The 23,107-nt window shown below is 38.1% G+C and overlaps 1 protein-coding gene across 13 annotated transcripts in view; it reads left to right on the top strand.

Annotated features, from left to right (window-relative positions):
- DOCK3 (dedicator of cytokinesis 3) overlaps nt 1–23,107 on the top strand; it is a 303,790-nt gene that overhangs the window by 143,802 nt on the left and 136,881 nt on the right. For 12 of the 13 annotated variants that reach the window (XM_024983256.2, XM_024983261.2, XM_024983252.2 and 9 more), the window contains exons 8-9: nt 251–292; nt 1,146–1,300. In XM_024983256.2, the coding sequence (XP_024839024.1) occupies nt 251–292; nt 1,146–1,300 (197 nt within the window). Of the gene's footprint in view, nt 1–250; nt 293–1,145; nt 1,301–23,107 lie in introns of those variants that run through there. The other variant, XM_024983266.2, reaches the window with a different exon arrangement.

Genomic DNA, 23,107 nt, shown 5'->3' with positions numbered 1-23,107 from the left:
AAAATAAAAAAATAAAAAGTTAGTTGCTGTATGACTCAGGGAACTCAAGCAGGGGCTCATGACAATCTAGAAGGGTGGGATGGGGAGGTAGATGGGAGGGAGGGGACATGGGTGTACCTATGGCTTATTCTTGTTGATGTTTGACAGAAAACAGCAAAATTCCGTAAAGCAATTATTATTCAATTAAAAAATTAAAATGGCAACAGAAGTTAGTTTCTTTCCCAGTTGATCTTTTTCTTTCTTCCCATAGCATTTATCTAGCCGGCAGAGTGTACAGCAAAGCACATCTCAGGTAAGCAACTTAAGACAGGCCTCCTAGTCTTTTCCCTGAATTCTTTCTTTTAAGCAGTTGTAAAATAGGTATGCACCAGGAAATTGTTGACTTCTTTTTTTTTTTTAACCACTGACTGCTTTACTGTGACCTATGCGAAGAGTTGACTCATTGGAAAAGACTCTGATGCTGGGAGGGATTGGGGGCAGGAGGAGAAGGGGACGACAGAGGATGAGATGGTTGGATGGCATCACTGACTCGATGGACGTGAGTCTCGGTGAACTCTGGGAGTTGGTGATGGACAGGGAGGCCTGGCGTGCTGCGGTTCATGGGGTCGTGAAGAGTCGGACACGACTGAGTGACTGAACTGAACTGAAGGAACTCTGATCTCCTAGCAAACTTGGCTAGTCTCCACTCCTCTGTGCAAATTTACACAAGCACAATTGAAGTGAAATAGACAGAGACACTAAAATGAATCAGTCTGAGAAAATAAAAATGGTATTTAGAACAGTAACTATTGCTATCTAACAGTGTAAACCAAGTACGTCAGGATCGTGACAGCATCTCCAAGAAGTGACTTTGAAAATGGTTCTCTGGAGAATTTAGGTGTATGTTGCCTGGTGGAGATTTTGAGTTCACTCATCAACTGGAATTACTGTTCCCATGTCTCCTTCACTCTGTTTACTTTTCCCAGCTGTGTATTTGCCTACCTCAAACCAAGCATATTAACGCAACACCTGCTAGTAGCAGAGGCAACACCTCTAATCTCTCTTTCTCTTACATGATCCCCTTCAGCAATATGAGGAGAGTTAATCATTTCATTTAGGGTCAATACAATAAAATAGAAGTCACTGTCTTTTGCCCTCCTTGGCAGGTGGATACTGCGCGCCCACGCCATGGGGAAAGCTGTCGGATACCAGTTCCACATCACTTCTTCCTCAGCCTGAAGAGCCTCACCTACAACACCATTGGGGAAGACACTGACGTCTTCTTTTCCTTGTATGATATGAGGGAAGGCAAGCAGATCAGGTAAAAGTTGCTAGAAGCTCTCGCGAGGTTGAGACTGTATTCAGATGGTATGTCCTGGATCATGGGCATCTCTAGACTTCAGAGAAGATAGATGTACAGAGGAGGAAAAACAAGATGAAGTAACCTACTCTTATTTGCCTGAGGGTTTTCCTTCACATCCCAGTTTTCCCTGAAGTCACAAGGGACCTCTTTTGTATCCTTTGCCTATTTCCCCCTCAGTCTTGGCCACCACCAGCTCAGGGAAAGAAGAGGATGCATCTCTCTATTCAGTGCCAGAGAAAACACAAAGGAGAAACCTAGAACAGAGCAAATTCAGCAAAGAGACCCTGCTCTTGAATGCAGGAAGCCTTGGACTCTACTTTGCTGCTTGTGTGAGAGAGGGTTCCCAAGGAAATAGGCTAACATTGTTCTGTCTGAGGGTAGCGCCAGCCCTCATTTTCAGCCTGGCCCTGTAAGAGGAAGAGCATCTTCTGGACAAAAGGAAAAGTTATACTGACTCCATCATTCCTTTTTGCCTTGGGTTGGAGGAGAAGCCACATAAAGAGGCTGACATGCAATAGACCGTGTGTCTTGACAGAGCAGTGAGGCCCTGAAGCATGAGCCACTGTGGCAGTGCTTTTCCCCTTGAAAGGTAGGGAGAAATCAAGGCGATACTAGGCTTCTCTTCCTCTTCAGTTCAGCAAGGCTCTCATGGGGTCAGAAGACCTTTGTGGGAAGCCCCGGCTTTTCTTTGTGGTTATATTCTAGGTAGAACAGAGAGAAAATAAATCTTGGGATACTTCTTTATTGGTTGGAAACTTTCTGTGATAAGACTACTTTATGGGTGGTGGTGGTTGTTTTACTTAAAATTTGAAAACATCTGTTTTACTTTTCCAATTGCGTGCTATACATTTGAGAAAGTTTAAAATGGAAGTTATAACAGAGTACAGAGAAAGCAGTTAATTTGTATGTTCCATGGTACCTCTAATCTTGACTGTCCTGCCCTGCCTGCCTCCTTCCAAAGCCCTGTGCTTCACTTTGACATGGGAGTAAAATGATACACTCACTGATGAGAGCATGTGGAGCCTTGTCACCAGTGGCTCCCAGCATGTATCCCAGTAGATTCTGACTGCCCTTATTTTTCCACTACACCAGAGGTTTGTAAACTGTATTGTTTATATTTGTGTATGGAAGAATCCTTTCTTCAAGCTAATTTCTATAAGGAAGTCCAATAAATGAAACAGATAAAATAGAACTACTCAATTGTTGAAAGGGAAAGTAATAGGAATCTTGACAATGTCCATGCCCCTATCTAGTGGGTACCCTGTGAAACCACTGAAAGTCCAGGGGTGACAGTTTGAAAACCAGAGCACAGTATTTGTCATCTTTGAGTGCCAGGGACTGTCTTCTCTCTCCATGACCCTAGCACCATGCACAGTGCCTGTGCCTAGTACTTTTTTTTAAAAATTGGATTTACTATACAGAGAAGACTCAAACCCAGTCGAGACACCCGATTGCTCTGGTTTGTAATTCACAAAAAATCATCAACCCATGCAGTTGTTTTATCTTTGGAATTATTGTTTATAATAGTCTCAAGAAACAACAGAACATTTTAAAAGAAATATTAAAAAATGTTTTATAGTTTCTGGACATTATTAGGTCATTTAAAATCCCTATATATTAGAGAACTATACCACCTTGAGATTGACGTAATAAAACTAAGATTCTTAGTTGAAAATGTACACTTTTTTAGTTTTAAGAGTGAACTATTAAGTTTTAGACCTAGATTTAATCAATAAACACTCTTCTTTCTATTAGGATTTGTGTAGTATGTAAGGTCTTAAAATTTTTAGGTCATTGAGCTGGTATTATCAGATAATTCTGGTTTCACTATGATTAGTTGTCAAATTGATTGCATGTTACTTTTCTCGGAGCAGTTGGTACAGAGCAATTGATTTGTTTTTTTCTCCTCAAGATAACTCCTTGAGTGACTGTTTTTCCACTCAGATATTTCGAGTCTTGTCTCCAGTCGCATGGTGCTAGTGTTCAGTAGTGCCAGAACACTCTCCCCTCTGTGCCAAAGAGTACGGGAGATATTAGCTAAATTAAAGACCCGTTATTCCTCTCCTCTGAGTCTCATTGCTGATTTCACAGGCAAATCTGGAGGGGCTAAAGTGAATGACAGATTGCCAGCCCACATCATGCATTTTGATACATGTTGACTGATGAGTATTGGATAGTCTCCTGTAGGTCAGAAGCAGCAGCTGGCAGGGCCTTGGTAGCTCTATTTTTCATTCCAGTTCATCATTCCAGAATCATAAATATTTAGCCTTGAAATCTAAATCTCTGATTAAGACCTCTCCCCTGAGCTTCAGGTCCTCATTTCTTTTTTCTTACCAGACATATGCCCTTGGGTGTCCTTCAGACATCCATCATCATTCCTAAGCTGCATTCATTTTCTTTTCCTCACATATCTACTTTCTCCTTAAATCAAGCGAAAGGCATTTGCTCGGAGATCCATGTCAGAAACTTAGGGAGCCTCTTAGGCTCCTCCATCTTTATCTCCTCTCTGTCCCTTCTCAATTAATCACTGTATCCTCTTAACATCTGTCTCCTAATGCCAATCAAGTAACTGCCCTCGCTTTATCCTTGCTGTCACCCCAGATCCTTCACGGTTCTCCCCAACATAGACTCCGTGAATCTGTCTTCTTTTCTTAAGTTATCCTCCACACCACTGCCATACTCCTTTTTAAAAAATAAAAACTGTTCATGTCAGCTCCCACTTAGCCTTAAAAACCCTTGTTACTTAGCATGGTGTAAAAGACCCAGCATATTGTAATTCTGCCTATTTCTTTCACCTTATCTCCTGATGACTTATTTGGCTTTTTCTAAACATGCCTTGCTCTTTCACACCTCTCTACCTTTGTTGGCTTGGTAAGCTCCTGTTCTTTGTTTACAACTCAACTTTATGAAACCTCCCTCATTCTATTTATGACTAGAATCAGTCGTGGGCCTTCCTTGTGCATGTGATGTCATCCTGCACCTAACTTTCTCCTGTTTCTAGATATTATATTGTAATTATACACATGCATATAGATTTCCTCCACTGGAATGGGAGCTTCCTTGTATATCTTGTGTTCGATTTTCTCCCTAGTGCCAAGCACAGAACTTTGAATATTGGAGTGTTAAATAGTTATTGAATGAATGAATGAATAAGTCCATCTATCAAATAAGTACCAATAAATCTCCTGTGAATCCAAGAAATTTTCATGTAGTTGAACAGTTTAGCAAGCATTTACTGAGGCTTTCTTGTTTGTGGGCCCCTGCAATACCTGCTGAGGATTTAGATGAAGAAAAAGAGATGTCCCTGTTGCTAAACAGGTCTGAACAAGGCATTACAGAATTCCTAAAAGATGTAAAACGTGTTATTCCCAATTTTAAGTACCAAACAAGCTGAGTGGAAAAGTAAGATGGGCAGATGTCTTATTGACATGTGGTAAGACTTTAAGCACAATAAGAAGCCAGGGAAAAACAAACAAAAAAATAGAACCTATTAAGAGAGAAAGAAGTTTTTATAGAACTTCTCAAGCTGAAAAAAAAATGAGAAATCGTATCCAAATCCTGGTTGGTTTATATATATTTTCTAATTAATTATATTTTAGACTTATATTTATGATTAAATTGTATGGTTTGGGAAAGAAATACAGCCAGCTTTTCAATGATATACTGGGAAAGATGGCTTTTTCTTTCATGGTGAGCTAGGTCAGTTGTCACCAGGGTTTTGAATTCAACATTTGAAGAACTATTTTTTTTAAAAGGAAAAGAAGTCAGGGAAGAAATGGGTCTTTGAGAGACTGAGAAGACCTCAAGAATTCTTGGAGAAAATGAAAGTAGTTGAAAAAGAGTGGCCAGTGTCCAGATAAGGTATTAACTCATTTGTTCAACTGGTATTTATTAAGCATCTGCTGAGTATTGTTTTAGATGCTAGGTACACTGGGATGGGCAAGAGAAATCTGCTTGTCTTCCTGGAGCTTATGAACTAGTAGAGAGACTAACTCTTTCTAGTAGAGAGACTGTTGAACACATGGTCACATGAATAAGTACAAAGTTTAAAAATTGTCATAAATGCAATAAAGGAAAATCATGCATGCTGCTGTGAAACCTCATGTATATTGGCGTGCAGGGAAGGAAGCTCTTATGGCATCCGAACTAAGGCTTAATGTTTGAGTAAAGAAAAAAAGAGTGGATAATGTGGTCTAGGCAGAAGAAGGTTTAGATGCAGCGAAGAACTTCATACATTCAGAGAACTGAGAGGCAGTCATCACTGGTATACAGTGAGTGAGAAAAGGAAAGGACATCATAAGAAAAGATAATCAGGGACCAGATGATGCAAGGCCTTATGGTCATAGAAAGATTTTGGATTTTATTGTAAGTTCAAGCAGAGAAGATACTTAAACATAAGAAGCAGCAAAAGCTTAAGTTAAAAATAATAAAAATATGAATGCATATATACAGGAAATAGGAAGAGGGTATTAGAGCTAAGAAAAAGTTGATGTTGAAAGTAAACTCCAGGTCTTGAATCTGTTTCTTTACCCTTCTTTGTTCATAGTTTCTTTAAGAAAGAAAGAGCTCAGTAAATAATTAGGAAATAAATGCTAGATTTAAGATAAAATAGGTCAAAGATAGCCCTAAAAACCCTGTAGACTAATTTAGACTTGAAGCATTAGACAACCATTCTGATTCCTTGAGTGGGTAACTGCCATGTTGAATGTGGTGGTTTGGGATTATCCCAGAGGTAATGTAGAGGTTAAACTGGAAAATGAATGAGATGAGTTGGAAGCTGTTGCCAATACGAGTTGATAAGGCCTCAGGATAAGGGGACTAATAGTAAGATTAGAGAAGAAAGAGCATCTTGCTGTATAAGATCTGGACCCAGACTCATCACCTCTATAATTTAATTTCCTGTCATTCCCCCTTGATCAGTCTACACATAGTTTCATTTCCTGTTATTCCCCACCTTGATCACTCTACTTTACAATGACCTTCTTGCTGTGCCCTAAAACACAACACATGTTCCTGCCTTAGGGCCTTTCTTTGCACCTGCTCTTTTCTGGATAGCCTCATGGTACTTACATCCTGACTTTCTTCAAGTTTTTACTCAAATGTCACCCTTTCAGGCTTTTCCCAGCTACCCTATCTAGAACTGAAACCATCATGAACATCATCTCCCATATACACATGCATATTCTCAATCCCTTCCTTGCTTTATATTTTACCCAAGCATGTATTACCATCTAGTATACTGAATAGTTTATCTGTTTACCTTTTTTTCCCCCTGTTTACCGTTTTTATTGTCTGTGTCTCGTCTCTAGGCTGTAAGCACCATGAAAGCAGAGGGTTGTTGTTGTTGGGTTTGTTTTTTGAAATTTTTCTTTATTTTTTAAATTGAAGTATAATTAATTTACAACATTGTTTGTTTCATGTGTACAGCAAAGTGATTCAGTGAAACACACATGTATATATCTGTACATCCACACATGCACACTTATATTCTTTTTCTTTTTAATTTAATTTTATTATTTTATTTTATTATTTTTTTTCCAACTACAACTTTATTTTATTTTTAAACTTTACAAAATTGTATTAGTTTTGCCATATATCAAAATGAATCCGCCACAGGTATACATGTGTTCCCCATCCTAAACCCTCCCTTCTCCCTCCCCATACCATCCCTCTGGGTCGTCCCAGTGCACTAGCCCCAAGCATCCAGTATCATGCATTGAACCTGGACTGGCAACTCGTTTCATACATGATATTTTACATTTTTCAATGTCATTCTCCCAAATCTTCCAACCCTCTCCCTCTGCCACAGAGTCCAAAGGACTGTTCTATACATCAGTGTCTCTTTTGCTGTCTCGTACACAGGGTTATTGTTACCATCTTTCTAAATTCCATATATATGCATTTAGTATACTGTATTGGTGTTTTTCTTTCTGGCTTACTTCACTCTGTATAATAGGCTCCAGTTTCATCCACCTCATTAGAACTGATTGAAATATATTCTTTTTAATGGCTGAGTAATACTCCATTGTATATATGTACCATAGCTTTCTTATCCATTCATCTGCTGATGGACATCTAGGTTGCTTCCATGTCCTGGCTATTATAAACAGTGCTGCGATGAACACTGGGGTACACGTGTCTCTTTCCCTTCTGGTTTCCTCAGTGTGTATGCCCAGCAGTGGGATTGCTGGATCATAAGGCAGTTCTATTTCCAGTTTTTTAAGGAATCTCCACACTGTTCTCCATAGTGGCTGTACTAGTTTGCATTCCCACCAACAGTGTAAGAGGGTTCCCTTTTCTCCACACCCTCTCCAGCATTTATTATTTGTAGACTTTTGGATCGCAGCCATTCTGACTGGCGTGAAATGGGACCTCATAGTGGTTTTGATTTGCATTTCTCTGATAATGAGTGATGTTGAGCATCTTTTCATGTGTTTGTTAGCCATCTGTATGTCTTCTTTGGAGAAATGTCTATTTAGTTCTTTGGCCCATTTTTTGGTTGGGTCATTTATTTTTCTGGAGTTGAGCTGTAGGAGTTGCTTGTATATTTTTGAGATTAGTTGTTTGTCAGTTGCTTCATTTGCTATTATTTTCTCCCATTCTGAAGGCTGTCTTTTCACCTTGCTAATAGTTTCCTTTGATGTGCAGAAGCTTTTAAGTTTAATTAGGTCCCATTTGTTTATTTTTGCTTTTATTTCCGATATTCTGGGAGGTGGGTCATAGAGGATCCTGCTGTGATGTATGTCAGAGAGTGTTTTGCCTATGTTGTCCTCTAGGAGTTTTATAGTTTCTGGTCTTACGTTTAGCTCTTTAATCCATTTTGAGTTTATTTTTGTGTATGGTGTTAGAAAGTGTTCTAGTTTCATTCTTTTACAAGTGGTTGACCAGATTTCCCAGCACCACTTGTTTTATAGGTTATTATAAGGTATTGAGTGTAGTTCCTGTGCTATATAGTAGGTCACTTATTTATCTATTTTATATGAGAACAGTGATTTGTTAATCTTATTCACAAGCAGATCCCTTGAACCTAGGAGAATATTGGTATTTGGCAGGTACTCAATACTTACTCGTTGAGTGAATGGTCAACTAAGTGCAGCAACAAACTTAGTTATTCCTCTTATCTCTTTTCTTTCTCTTTTTAAAACATATAACTCAATGGTTTTTTTTTTTTACCTTGGAGACAAATAGAGTGGTACTATAATTGTTGAATTCAGCCAAGTGAAAGAAATGATGAGTTCGGTTTGGGCTATGTTAAGTTTGAAGTGATAGCTATGCAAACCACAAGCCATGTAGTGGGGCATCTTGGATGCAGGCAAGGTGTCACAGATGAAGATAATCATTTTCATAGAAGCAGCTCCTGTGTGCAGAAAGAAAGCTATCTAATGCTATCTAAAACATGGGAATATTTCAGTCATTAAGAAAAACACTTTATGCACCTGACATGCAGTGTGCTGTCAGGTAATGTAGGAGTTCTTTAAGATTGGGAAGAAGTGCCAGTGAAGGAGAAAAAACCATTGAACAAAACTGAAGATATCACACTTTTTTGTTTCAAAGCATGTTACAAAGCTACAGTAATTAAAACAGTGTGGTGCATGCGTGTGTGCTCAGTCACATCCAATTCTTTGCAATCCCATGGACTGTAGCCTGCCAGGCTTCTCTGTCCATGGGATTCTCCAGGGCAAGAATACTGAAAAGGGTTGCCATGCCCTCCTCCAGGGGATCTTATGTGTCTCTTACATCTTCTGCATTGGCAGGCAGAGTCTTTTCCACTAGTGCCACCTGGGATACTCATGTTATCACTGCATTGTTTACAGCAGTTAAGGTATGGAAACAATGCAAATGACTATCAGTAGGTGAATGGATAAAAAGATGTGTTCTGTATCCACAATTGAATATTGTTCAGCCACAAGAAAGGAGAATATGGCATTTTCAACAGTATGGATGAAATGAGCACATTATGCTAAGCAAGTTAAATGAGACAGAGTAAGTATTATATCACTTATATGTGGAATCTAAAAATGTCAAACCTGTGAAAAAACAGAGAGTAAAATAATGGTTACCAGGAGATGGAGTAGCAGGGCTCAGGGATAAGATTGATGGTGTCTAAAGGTATGAACTTGTATTGAGTAGTAAGTAAGCCATAGAGAATTAAACATAATATAATTAATGAAAGACAGTAATACTGCACTATAAAGATGTAACGTGATAAATATTACTTCAGTGGCAATCAAATTAATATTACAGTACATGTGTATCAAAGTAACACACTGTATACTTTAAGTTTATAAAATGTATTGTGTTAAATTTATCTAATTTTTTTAAAAGATGCCAGTCCAGGTTCAATGCATGATACTGGATGCTTGGGGCTAGTGCACTGGGACGACCCAGAGGGATGGTATGTGGAGGGAGGAGGGAGGAGGGTTCAGGTTGGGGAGCACATGTATACCTGTGATGGATTCATTTTGATATTTGGCAAAACTATTAACAATTGTGTAAAGTTTAAAAATAAAATAAAATTTAAAAAAAATAAAAATAAATAAAAATAAATAAAGTTGGGGAGGATGTGGAAGAAAGAGAACTCTTGTACACTGTTGGTAATGTAAACTGATACAGTCACTATGTAAAACAGTATGATGATTCCTCAACAAATAGAAAATAGATCTCTCGTATGATCCAGTGATCCCACTTTTGAGAGTATATCCAAAGGAATTGCATTCAGCATCTCAGAGAGATAGCTACACTCCTGTATTCATTGCAGCAGTATTTACATCAGCCAAACAAGGAAGCAACTTCAATGTCTATCAGTGAATGAATGGATAAGTAAAATGTAGTATTTACATAAAATGGAATACATTATTTACCCTTTAAAAAGAGAGGAATCCTGCCATTTGCAGCAAAATGGATGAACTTGGAGGATATCGTGCTTCATGAAATAAGCCAGACATAGAAGGACAAATACTACATGATACCACTAAATGAGGATTCTAAAATAGTTAAATTCAAAGAAAGAAAGAGTGAAATAGTGGTTTCTGGAGCCTGGAGACAGAAGGAAATGAGAGGTATTAGTGAAGGGATACAAATTTTCAGTTATACAAGGTGAATAAATTCTAGAGATCTATACATCATGGTACATACAGTTAACAATACTGTATTTCACACTTAAAAATTTGCTAAGAGTTTATATCTGTAGTTAAGTATTCTTATCTCACACTACAAATATAAAATAATAAATAGAATGGGAAGAAACTTACAGAGATGATATATTTATGATAAACTTATGGAGAATATGTTCATGGTTTACATTGTGATGATGGGTTCACAGGTATATATTTATCTCCAAACTCATCCATTTGTATATATTAAATATATACAGCTTTTTATTTGTCAATCATACCTCAAAAAAGTGATTTAGAAAAAGAAAAATGTGGGGAGAAGTGAATTTTCCTAGCAAGTGTTACACCTTATATAAATGCAAGACTTACTAAAATGTGTAGTATTTTCTATGTCATCGTATAACCAGTATGACAAACATTATGTGGATTTGACTCACTTATGCTCTGAAACAGAATTTTCTAAGATAATTAATCAGTGATCACATTATAGGCAAATAAGATTATCTTTTTCTGAAATTAAAAAAAAAAGACATTGCTTTACTCTCCTGTTTTTTTTTTTTAATGACATTTATCACCTTCTGCATTCTACATGATTTAGTCATTTGTTGTGTTTATTACTTATTGTCTGTTTCCTCAGTTTGTCTTTCCTGAGCAGAGAGATGTCTTTTGTTCACTAAGGTACTCAAGTGCCTAGAACAGTGCTTGCCACATGGTAAGTGCTCAATAAGTGTTTGTTGAATAAATGAGGGTAACCATCCAGAATGCTGAAAGGAGATGAAAAGTATGAAGGACATATTAAGGGACATGGAGAATACAATGAGAGAGGGTAATAAACATCTAATTAGAGAATCACAGACAAAGAGAAAAGAAACAAAAAGAGAGAAGATATACTCCAAGAGATTACGGCTGATAATTTTTCATCACTGATGAGGAAGATACAAATATAAAGCTGTGTATTTCCTTCACCCCCATGAGATTCCTCTTTGGGACCAATGTACTCTTTGGCATTATCAGAGGATGAAGAAGCCAAGGTTATTAAATAGAACTTGGCCTCATCTCCACCACTTCATTCAATGGTAAAGGTAAATTTACAGTGTCCAGTTTGGGCCACAATGCTGTATTCTTAACAAATACAGTGTAAGTTGGGAAAAGACATGAAGTCCACTGATGGTTTATGGTATCTTGATTAAAGAAGGGTTTACCACTGCCAACAACAAAAACACTTTAAAACAATTTGACTTTTGAAAACACTATTGCACAGAGATTAAATTTAAAAGTAAAGATATTCACAGAATAAATCCTCAGATTCCCTAATCAAACTTAGTGTCAGATGTGACCTTAAGTACTATCAAAGACTGCCATTGACAGAGCAACCTTATGGCAGAACCATGGTATAGCTGTTCCTTTAGCTGCTTCCAAAAACTGTCCAATATTGCCCGAGAGTTTGTCAGCAAATGGATGCCTTCATGTGCTCCTCAACTTTTTTATTGAAGGTATGGTAGATTTACAGTGTTCAGGTATATAGGAAAGTGACTCAGTTATATATATTCTTTTGCAGACTCTTCTCCATTATAGTTTTTTTTTTATAGGATATTAGATATAGTTCCCTGTGCTATTCCTTGTTTTAATCTATTTTATATATAGTAGTATGTATATGTTAACCCCAAATCCTAATTTATCTCTCCCCTCCCTTGCCCCTTTGGTAACCTTAAGTTTGTTTTCTGTGTATGTGAGTCTATATCTATTTTGTGAAAAAAGTATCCTTTTTTTTTTTTTTAGATTCCACCAAAAAGTGACATCATATGATATTTATCTTTTTCTGTCTGACTTATGTAACTCTGGGTCCTTCAGTGTTGCTACAAATGGCATTATTTTATTCTTTTTATGGTCAAATAATATTCCATTATGTGTGTATGTGTGTATACACATCACACCTTCTTTATCCATTGATCTGTTGTTAGACGTTTAGGTTGCTTCCATGTGCTGCTGTGCCCCTCAGTTTTACTGAGCATCTCCTCCATGTTTACACTTCAGTTGTCAAGAAACCAGATCTTTGGTGAATCCATAGTCTCCAGATGAATACAAATAAATAAGTCATATTTTTAGTTTAGGGTGCTAGGAAAAGAAAAGATAAAGTATAAGAAAAATATAATAATAATATAAAAATAGAACATAAATAAACATACAGCAGAAATTAATGCATCATAAATCAACTGTACTCCAGTAAAAATTGAAATAAAAAAGAAATAAACAATATGATCAATAAAATAAAGACTGATTCTCTGAAAAAACAAACTTTAAAAAAGACATACTAGTAGCAAGAGTAATAAAGAAAAAAGATAAATACTAAAAAATATATGGAACACATTTTTTAATTGAGGTAGGATTCATGTAACATAAAAGTAGCATTTTAAAGTAAACAGTTTAGTGGCATTTACTACATTCACAAGGTTGCTCAACCGCCACCTCTGTCTATATCCAGAATATTATCATCACCCCAAAAGGAAGCTATGAACCTGATAAACTGTTGTTCCTCATTCTCCTCCCCACCCCACCCCTGCTTCCGCCCCCTGACAGCTACAAGTCTTTGTTTCATCTCCCTGAATTTAGCTATTCTAGATATTTCATGTAAATAGAATCCTATAATTTGTGACCTCTTGCATTGGATTGTTTCACTTATCATTGTGTTTTTAAGATTTGTTCATGTTGTAACATGCATCAGTATATCATTTCTTTATACGGCTGAGTAATATTTCATTATATGGATATGCCACAATATCTTTTTCCATCCATTCGTCAGAAGACAATTGTGCTCTTTCTACCTTTTGGCTACAGTGGATAGTGCTGCTTGGAACATGTTGTATGCCTATAGGTGAGGGCCTGTTGTCTGTTCTTTTAGGTGTATATCTAGGAGTGGAGTTGTTACATTGTACAGTAATTCCATGTTTAACTTTTGAGGAACTGCCAAACTGTTTTCCACAGCAGCTGAACCATTATACATTCCTGCCAACAGTGTATGCGATGTCCAGTTTATGCACATCCTCATTGGTGTTTGCTGTTTTCTGGGGTCTTCCCCCATTGTGGTTTGATACGCATTTTCATGATGACTAGTGATATGAGCATCTTTTCATGTGTTTGTTAACCATGTGTATGTCTTCCTTGGAGAAATGTGTAGTCAAGTCTTTTGCCCATTTTTAATTGGATTATTTGTTTGTCTTTTTGTTGAGTTGTAAATGTTCTTTATGTTTCCTAGATACTAAAACCTTATCAGAGATATAGTCATATCTGTCTCTTTGTGACCCCATGGCCGGTAGCCCATCAGGCTCCTCTACCATGGGCTTCTCCAAGCACGAATTCTGGAGTGAGTAGCCATTCCCTTCTCCAGGGAATCTTCCTGACCCAGAGATCGAATCTGAGTCTCCTGCATTGCAGGCAGATGCTTTAGCATCTGAACCACCAGGGAAGCCTATCAGAGCTACAGTTTGCCAATGTTTCTCCCTTCCTGTAGGTTGCCTTTTTCACTTTCTTGATAATGTTGATGCACAATACTTTTTAATTTTGATGAAGCCCACTATATCTGTTTTTTATTCTGTTGCTCGTGCTTTTAGTATCATAGAACACATTTTTTAAATTGTGTACCTATACTGTGATCAATCTGATACAAATAAACGTGTTTATTTGTGTAAAAATCTTACTTTTGTAATAGCAAAATGTTCATAAGAAGAGAGATGACTAGATAAATAATACTGTTACCTTTGAAAAGATTGAGGTGAAAAGAAGTGAGAGAGGGACTGAATTAGTTTTCTGTTGTTGCTTAATGAATTACAACAAATTTAATGGACTTCAAAATTTCTCATTTTTTTAGTTCATAGTTCTGTAGGTTAGAAGGCATTACTGGGTTCTTTGTTCACTATATTACAAGGCTGAAATAGTGTCTGTGTTGTAATGTAAAAGCTGTAGTGGAAAATTTGCTTCCAAGTTCATTGGTTGTTGTTGGCAGGATTCAATTTCTTTCAGTTATGGGACTGAGGTTTCGTTTCCTTGCTAACTGTTGACTGAGAACTGCCATTAGTTCCTAAAGGCCACAAGCCTTTCTTGCTTTGTAGAACCCTCCATCTTCAGGTTTGCAAAAGTGCAGTGAGTCTTTTCCGTGCTGAGAATCTCTTACTTCCTCGTCTGTGGGAGAAAATGCCATGCCTTTAAAGGACTCGTGGGATTAGGTCAGGTTTACCCACAAATCTCCCTATTTTGTGGTCAGCTGTGTTGTATAAAATAAGCTGATCATGGAATTAGAAGTCACCATACTTATAATCCCAAAGGTTAGAACCTCTATAGAGGGGAAGTTTAGGGGACATTTGTAGAGTTCTGCCTACAACAGAGACTGCATATGTGCCTGTGTAGTCACTCAGTTGTGTCTGACTCTGTGCCACCCTTTGGACTGTAGCCCGACAGGCTCCCTGTCCATGGAATTTTCTAGGCAAGTTGCCATGCCCTCCTCCAGGGCATCTTCCCAAATCCAGGGGTCGAACCTGCATCTCCTATGTCTCCTACATCACAGGTGGATTCTTTACCCCCTGAGCCATCAGGGAAACTTCTACAAAAACATGTTCTTTATATGAAAGTTAATGAGTTCAGTGAAAACAGCAAATTTACAATTGTGAGTATAGCATGACTTGACTTTGTGGGGAAAAACAATGTATGTCTATATGCATATAATGTATTATAATTACAAATTTTTTAAAAGGCTAAAATTTTTCAAAATTGTCCTTGAACTGACAGATTCTTGATGTTTTGGTAGTAATTCTTTTTTAAAGTAGCTGGCAATAATCTTAAGGAAAAGATAGTTATAAAAATTATAGGAAATACTGATTTTTCTGTATGAGGAAAAAAATATGAAAAAAATTTCTCACTTCTGCTTCTCCCTTCTTCAAGCCTTCTGGCTTGGCAGTCCAAAATAAACATCTGCTTGCTTTTGAGTGGTAATGATTTAAGAAAAGGACAAAGCCTGTAAATGGCCAGGATTTTAAATATTCTTAATATCTTTCCCTAATATCATAGATCCCACTTTTTACAAGGAACTCGTTGTCTTTGTTTAAAAAAGTTTTATTCTATTAAAAAAGAAACGAAAAAAATATTTATCTGTAAACTTGTTACAATTCACTGTTATCTTAATCTACTTAATAATTACCTCGCCAAATAGTATAAAGAGTATTCTTTTAGAATAGAATTTGTGTTTTGATCCTTATTTGATTTTTTTATGGATACAGTTATCTTTTCTTTTATGTGAGTTTCTTTATTCACAGGGGGAGTATTATTGTTCAACTAACTTTCTCTACTGGTGTGCCTCTTAATATGCCTCATTCTCTTGTTGGCCCTCTGCAAGTTTAGAAGAGTGCTTTGAAGCCTCTGGGTGCTAATGATTGATTTTATAACTCAACTGGCTTTCCGTAAGGCATCTTCAGTATGCCAGGTTTTTCTTCTAGGCCTTGGGAATACAAAGTTGCCCTCAGAAACTTAACCTCTCTTGATTATCATGCGAAAGCACTTGTTAACCATCTTTTCATGGATGCTGTGCAAAGCAAGCTAAAAAGGCTCATTTCTTACTCTCCTGGAGTTGGCTCAGCATTCAGAACACGCTTGCATAGAATGTACTTTTTCTTGAAAATCAGCTGCTTCTGTAATTGAAATAGAGGGCTCTGCCTGAGAGGCAAGTTTTCTACCCAAAAGAGAGAAAATCGCAGGTAACCTGAGAGAGAAATTTTCTTTTGAAATGATGGCTGAGAACTTTGTTAATTAGATCAAGCAGTTTTTCTTTTCTCTGCTAAAGAGGTCATGTCTTACAGGACAACTAGAGCTTATCTGCAGGAGCTCCAGCAGCCAGTGAAGGACCTGCATATCAGTCCGTCCACTCAAAGCCACATGGTATGGTCTGACCTGTTTTAACTGGGTCTAGGACATAGACTCCAGCTCACTACCCAACATTCCCTCAAGAATTTTCTGTCAGTCCCAGCAGGAATAAGTGGAGCTAGTACCCTGGCTCTGGTGATAGTCAATTTCAGTTTCTTTTCCTACTGTGCTCTCATTGTCAATATGCATATCTTCCCTGGAAATTACAAAGATCTAGAGAAACTAAAAATTAGCTTACTCTCTCATACAAAGAAAGCCAGGATCCTGTGCCCTATGGATGGTGAGGCCAATGTGTGAATATTTAAGTGAAACACTTTATACTCTATCATCTTGTAAGTTTTCTCTTACAAGAATACATTTTTCTAACCCCAGACTGAAAATATAGACAGAATGAATGCAAATACAGTTTGAAGCTAAATGTATTTCATTTCAGTGGCCAGGCTAACTCAACATGCTTTTATATACGTGGCCAAGGCATCACATCTTGCTCTGAAATAATACAGTGAAAATATACTTAGAGATACACCTGGTGAAACTTTCATTTTAGATATATACTTTGATCTTTGGTTAAATGTATATTTTTTTCATCTGAGAAAAAGGCCAGGAATTGTTCTCCTGTGTGTGCCATCTCTTAATTATGTTCTGAGTCTAAGTATCAGGCTGGAGAAAATTTTTAATACAGTGTACTACAGAATCTGTACAAACACAGTAAAAGAAATGGTCAATTTTCTTTAAAAAGTTCTTTGTTTACAAGAAATTTCCCTTCTGCTCTATCTAGACTATAACACACAGTGCAGAGTAGAATAGAATAACTATGCTTCTGACATGAGTTCATGAATATTCATCATGACATCAATCCTGATGATGAAGGACATCAATCCAATGAAGGACTGATGTTGAAGCTGAAACTTCAATACTTTGGCCACCTGATGTGAAGAACTGACTGATTTGAAAAGACCCTGATGCTGGGAGAGATTGAAGGTGGAAGGAGAAGGGAACGACAGAGGGTGAGATGGTTGGATGGCATCACTGATTCAATGGACATGAGTTTGAGTAAGCTCTGGAAATTGGTGATGGACAGGGAGGCCTGGCATGCTGCAGTCCATGGGGTCTCAAAGAGTCGGACAGACTGAGCGACTGAACTGAACTGAACTGACATGAGTTCAGAAAAACCTTCTGCCTGGAAAAGAATGTGGAAAATTAAGAGGTATCAGAGGTAGATGTCATAGTCGATTGTTAGAGTCAAAGATTTATTTTTCACCTATTAGGTGCTCCCACTGGTATAGGCTTTATAGAGACATGCCAGTGAAGAAAACTCAACAAAAATTCCTGCTCTTGTGAAACTTACATTCTTGTAGGGGGAGTCAATCAATAAATAAGTAGTTTGTATAGTATATTTGGAGGGATAAATGTTAGAATAAAAAAGTAAAGTATGAAGGAGAATTTGCTGTTTTGAAAAAGGTATTCAGTATAGGCCTTACTGTTCTCATCTGGTAAACATACCATGGGGCTGTCTTCCAGGGGAGAGACTTGTTTTCTGCCATCTTCTCATCCTTTACCAGCTGAGCCTACAGGGAAGCCCAAGAATACTGGAGTGGGTAGCCTATCTCTTCTCCACTAGATCTTTCCGACCCAGGAATTGAACCAGGGTCTCCTGCATTGCAGGTGGATTCTTTACCAACTGAGCTACCAGGGAAATGCTTTGAATCTCAAAATGACTTCCAAATTAATGAAGTGGAGCCAAGGGATGAAATTACAACCAGCCTTCTCACCCCTGGTCACATAAAGATAAATAAGGAAACTAGAATAGGAGGCCTTTGCAGTAATTCAGATGGGAGATGTTGGTGGCTTGTATTTGGGTTATTTTTTTGAGGTAGAACCATGCTGATTTCATTTCTGGTATGGTAGAGTGACCTCCTAACAGGCCAGCCCTCTAAACAGAATAAATATGACACATCATAGTCTAACTAAAATTCTTAAACTGCTAAGTCACTTCAGTCGTGTCCGACTCTGTGTGACCCCATAGACGGCAGCCCACCAGGCTCCCGCATCCCTGGGATTCTCCAGGCAAGAACACTGGAGTGGGTTGCCATTTCCTTCTCCAATGCGTGAAAGTGAAAGTGAAGTCACTCCGTTGTGTCCGACTCGTAGCGACCCCATGGACTGCAGCCTACCAGGCTCCTCTGTCCATGGGATTTTCCAGGCAAGAGTACTGGAGTGGGGTGCCAAAAATTCTTAAAAGTAGCTAGTAAAAAATGACAAATTGCATGCCTAGGAACAATAATTCAAGTGATTGTGAGCTTTTTATCAGAAATCATAGAGTCCAGAATATAACAGAAAAACATCTTTAAAGTATTGAAGGACAGACAAACACAAAGTTTTATATTTAGTGAAAAAAATCTTTTAAGAATGAAGACAAATGAATAATGAAGACAAAATAAAGACAAATATCTTTATTTTAAAGACATTTTCAGATGAGGGAAAACTAAGAGAGCTTGTCACCAGGAGAACTGTACTTGAAGACTTGCTAATGGAAGTTCTCCAGGCTAAAAAAAGAATCACAGGGAAGCTCAGATGCTCAAAACTGAATGAAGAGCATTGGAAATGATAAATATATAGATGAATAGAAAAGACTATTTGTCTCTTAATTTAAAAAAATACAGTACTGTATAAAATAAAAATAACATTTTCTTGAGGGTATTCTAATGTATGTACTTACGACAACTATAGCAGAAAGGATGGAAGGAGTGGTAATTTAACCTCTACATTTGTAAGCTTTCTACATTTTTTGTAAAATGGAAAAATACTCATTTGAAATTGATGGTGAAAAGTTAAGAATTTAGAAAATAATGCAAAGAGGTACAGCTAAAAAGTCAGTAGATAAATGAAATTTTAAAATCTACCCAATATTGGAAGATTCCTGGAACTGTTCTGGTTCTTTATTTCCTCACATTCCAAAGTACATGTTCATGGTGTCTTAGGAGCCAAATCCACTTAAGAGAGTATAATTTCAGGTATCATTCAAAACAGTAATGAGTTGCCTCAGACGTTAAATTTAATTAGTCTTTCTTCAGTTCAGTTCAGTTCAGTCACTTAGTCATGTCCAAATCTTTGTGACCCCATGGACTGCAGCATGCCAGGCTTCCCTGTCCATCACCAGCTCCCAGAGCTTGCTCAAACTCATGCCCATCAAGTCAGTGATGCCATCCAACCATCTCATCCTCTGTCGTCCCCTTCTCCTCCCGCCTTCAACCTTTCCCAGCATTGGGGTCTTTTCAAATGAGTCAGTTCTTCATATCAGGTGGTCAAAGTATCAGAGCTTCAGCTTTAGCATCAGTCCTTTCAATGAATATTCAGGACTGATTTCCTTTAGGATTGACTTTAGATTTCCTTTAGTTTCAGCTTCTTGCAGTCCATGGGACTCTCAAGAGTCTTCTCCAACACCACAGTTCAAAAGCATCAATTCTTCAGCACTCAGCTTTCTTTATAGTCCAACTCTCAGATCCATACATGGACTACTGGAAAATCATAGCTTTGACTACACAGACTTTTGTTGTCAAAGTAATGTCTCTGTTTTTTAATAGGCTGTCTAGGTTTGTCATAACTTTTCTTCCAAGGAGCAAGCATCTTTTAATTTCATGGCTGCAGTCACCATCTGCAGTGATTTTGGAGCCCCCCCAAAATAAAGTGTTTCACTGTTTCCATTGTTTCCCCATCTATTTGTCATCAAGTGATGGAACCAGATGCTGTGATCTTCGTTTTGTGAATGTTGAGTTTTAAGCCAACTTTTTCACTCTCCTCTTTCACTTTTTTCATCAAGAGGCTCTTTAGTTTTTTCTTTGCTTGCTGCCATAAGGGTGGTAGAGAAGCTTTCTATACAGTAGAGATCAAGATTATCAAGACAGCAGAGAAGAAGACATAACTTAAAATAGAAGGAAAATCCTTTGTGAATGAAGTGGCAGTAAACTGAACAAGTTTTTCAACTTTAGTTGAAAACTAGAAAATTGCCATAAAATGCACACACTAATTCTTTGTTCAGTTCTTTTTGTTTAGAGTCTTATATGTGCAAGGAGAAATGTTGCAGAGCCTACAGTGAGCTGGTAACATTTATTGAATGAAAGAATGATTTGTTATAAAATCACAAGCATTGAGTCTATAGTTGCAGAAATGTGTTAAATCGGGCAGAACTCATATTAAAGACATTCTTCCCTTTCTCCCATTTCTACTTCTGCCTCAAGGCCACAGCCACAGATAGAGCCATGCAAGCAGGTTAAGTCATCCCTACTCTTTTTCCAGATACCCACTTGGCTCCATGCCGTGGACTGATGATTCCCTCTAGGTGCTAGTCAACAGAAGACAATTCTCAAAGGATTCACTCCAGCTGTCCTGATCCGACAGATCATGTAACCACTTTTATCTTCTCAAATACAACTACTGAAGATAGCAGTCTGCTAAAAACCAGTAGAGAGTGTCTTTCAAAGATGTCAGAGGCCAGGTTGGAATATCCACTGATCATCACTAAGGGCTTTGTTAAAGAAAAAAGAAAATATTTAGACACTTGTTAAAGACAGGCAGACTTTATTCAGGACTGTTGCAGTAAGTATAAGGACCACTACAGTGAACTCAACTATGACTACAATAAGAGAAAGTACGAATTTATAGGCAAAGAGATCCTGATCATTGGTTCAAGATATGGTTCTCAGATCGTTCAAGAAGAGTTTACAAGAGTTTACAAGAAGCGCTCAGATGGTTCAAGAGATCTTGAACCAGAGATCAAATTGCCAACATCCGCTGGATCATGGAAAAAGCAAGAGAGTTCAAGAAAAACACCTATTTCTGCTTTATTGACTATGCCAAAGCCTTTGACTGTGTGGATCACAAGAAACTGTGGCAAATTCTGAAAGAGATGGGAATACCAGACCACCTGACCTGCCTCTTGAGAAACCTGTATGCAGGTCAGGAAGCAACAGTTAGAATTGGACATGGAGAGTATATAACTTCATTGTTAACACTAGCAAGTGGGTACTCTTTCTGCCCCCTTCTGATGCCTATGTCAGAAGCTTTCTCTATCTCCTTTATACTTTAATAAAACTTTATTACACACACACACACACAAAAAAGAATTGGACATGGAACAACAGACTGGTTCCAAATAGGAAAAGGAATACGTCAAGGCTGTATACTGTCACCCTACTTATTTAACTTATATGCAGAGTACATCATGAGAAACGCTGGACTGGAAGAAGCACAAGCTGGAATCAAGACTGCCAGGAGAAATATCAATAATCTCAGATATGCAGATGACACCTTATGGCAGAAAGCAAAGAAGAACTAAAAAGCCTCTTGATGAAAGTGAAAGAGGAGAGTGAAAAAGTTGGCTTAAAGCTCAATGTTCAGAAAACTAAGATCGGCATCCAGTCCCATCACTTCATGGCAAACAGATGGGGAAACAGTGGAAACAGTGTCAGACTTTATTTTGGGGGGCTCCAAAATCACTGCAGATGGTGATTGCAGTCATGAAATGAAAAGACGCTTACTCCTTGGAAGGAAAGTTATGACCAACCTAGACAGTATGTTAAAAAGCAGAGACATTACTTTGCCAACAAAGGTCCATCTAGTCACAGCTATGGTTTTTCCAGTGGTCATGTATGGATGTGAGAGTTGGACTGTAAAGAAAGCTGAGTGCTGAAGAATTGATGCTTTTGAACTGTGATGTTTGGACTGCAAGGAGATCCAACCAGTCCATCCTAAAGGAGATCAATCCTGAGTGTTCATTGGAAGGACTGATGTTGAACGTTAAACTCCAATACTTTGGCCACCTGATGTGAAGAACTGACTCATTTGAAAAGACCCTGATGCTGGGAAAAATTGAGGACAGGAGGAGAAGGGGATGACAGAGGATGAGATGATTGGATGGCATCACCGACTCAATGGACATGGGTTTGGGTGAACTCCAGGAGTTGGTGATGGACAGGGAGGCCTGGCATGCTGCGGTTCATGGGGTCGCAAAGAGTCGGACACAACTGAGCAATGGAACTGAACTGATAGGCAAAGAGCAGAGTAGGAGTCAGTGGATTGAAAAATTACTAAAAAGAAGCATCAAGGGTTTGTTGGGGGAGGATTCTGGCTAAACCAACCTAAAAGATACTTGTTGAAGACAGGCCAGGGTGATCAGATGTCGCCCAAGGGTGATGGCGAATGAGTAGTCTGATTGATATCAAGGTGGGGAGTCATATAGTCAATGTGAAGGATTCTGGCTAAACCAATGTAGCAGGATTCTGTTTGGATTGTCTTAATTCTAAAATTGTCTGATTCTACAATTAGACAAGAGAGGGACATGGGACTCTAAAAATTGAGGTCTAGTTGAGAAATTTAGAGGAGCCTGACTAGAGTTTGATCAAGGGGAGAATCTCTTGTCAAAATCCTTCTCAAAATGTACATACAGTCTGGGTTTGGCCAAAGGATTTGACCTAGTATCTATTGTGTTCCTGATCAAGAGAACCCCTGCCCTCAGAGAAGCACAACTGGTAAGTGTGTAAACAAGATAGTTTCAGGTACTACTTCAGTGAAGGAGACTGCTCTCTAAGTGGAAATTCCGTAGCCCCGAGTACTCTGTGAAGCCTTTTTTGAGCCTTGTGATGAGAAAGCTTTGGGAAATACACTGTCAGGAAGTATTTAAAGGTGTGGGAGTGGAAGTCCTAAGATTCAGTGATTTGACAATAGCTTAGCATTCCTTTCTTCCAGA

Source organism: Bos taurus, chromosome 22 (assembly GCF_002263795.3).
Source record: "Bos taurus isolate L1 Dominette 01449 registration number 42190680 breed Hereford chromosome 22, ARS-UCD2.0, whole genome shotgun sequence".
NCBI lineage: Eukaryota > Metazoa > Chordata > Mammalia > Artiodactyla > Bovidae > Bos > Bos taurus.
Note: the sequence above shows the minus strand (reverse complement) of the source record. Positions and strands in the feature narration are given on the sequence as shown.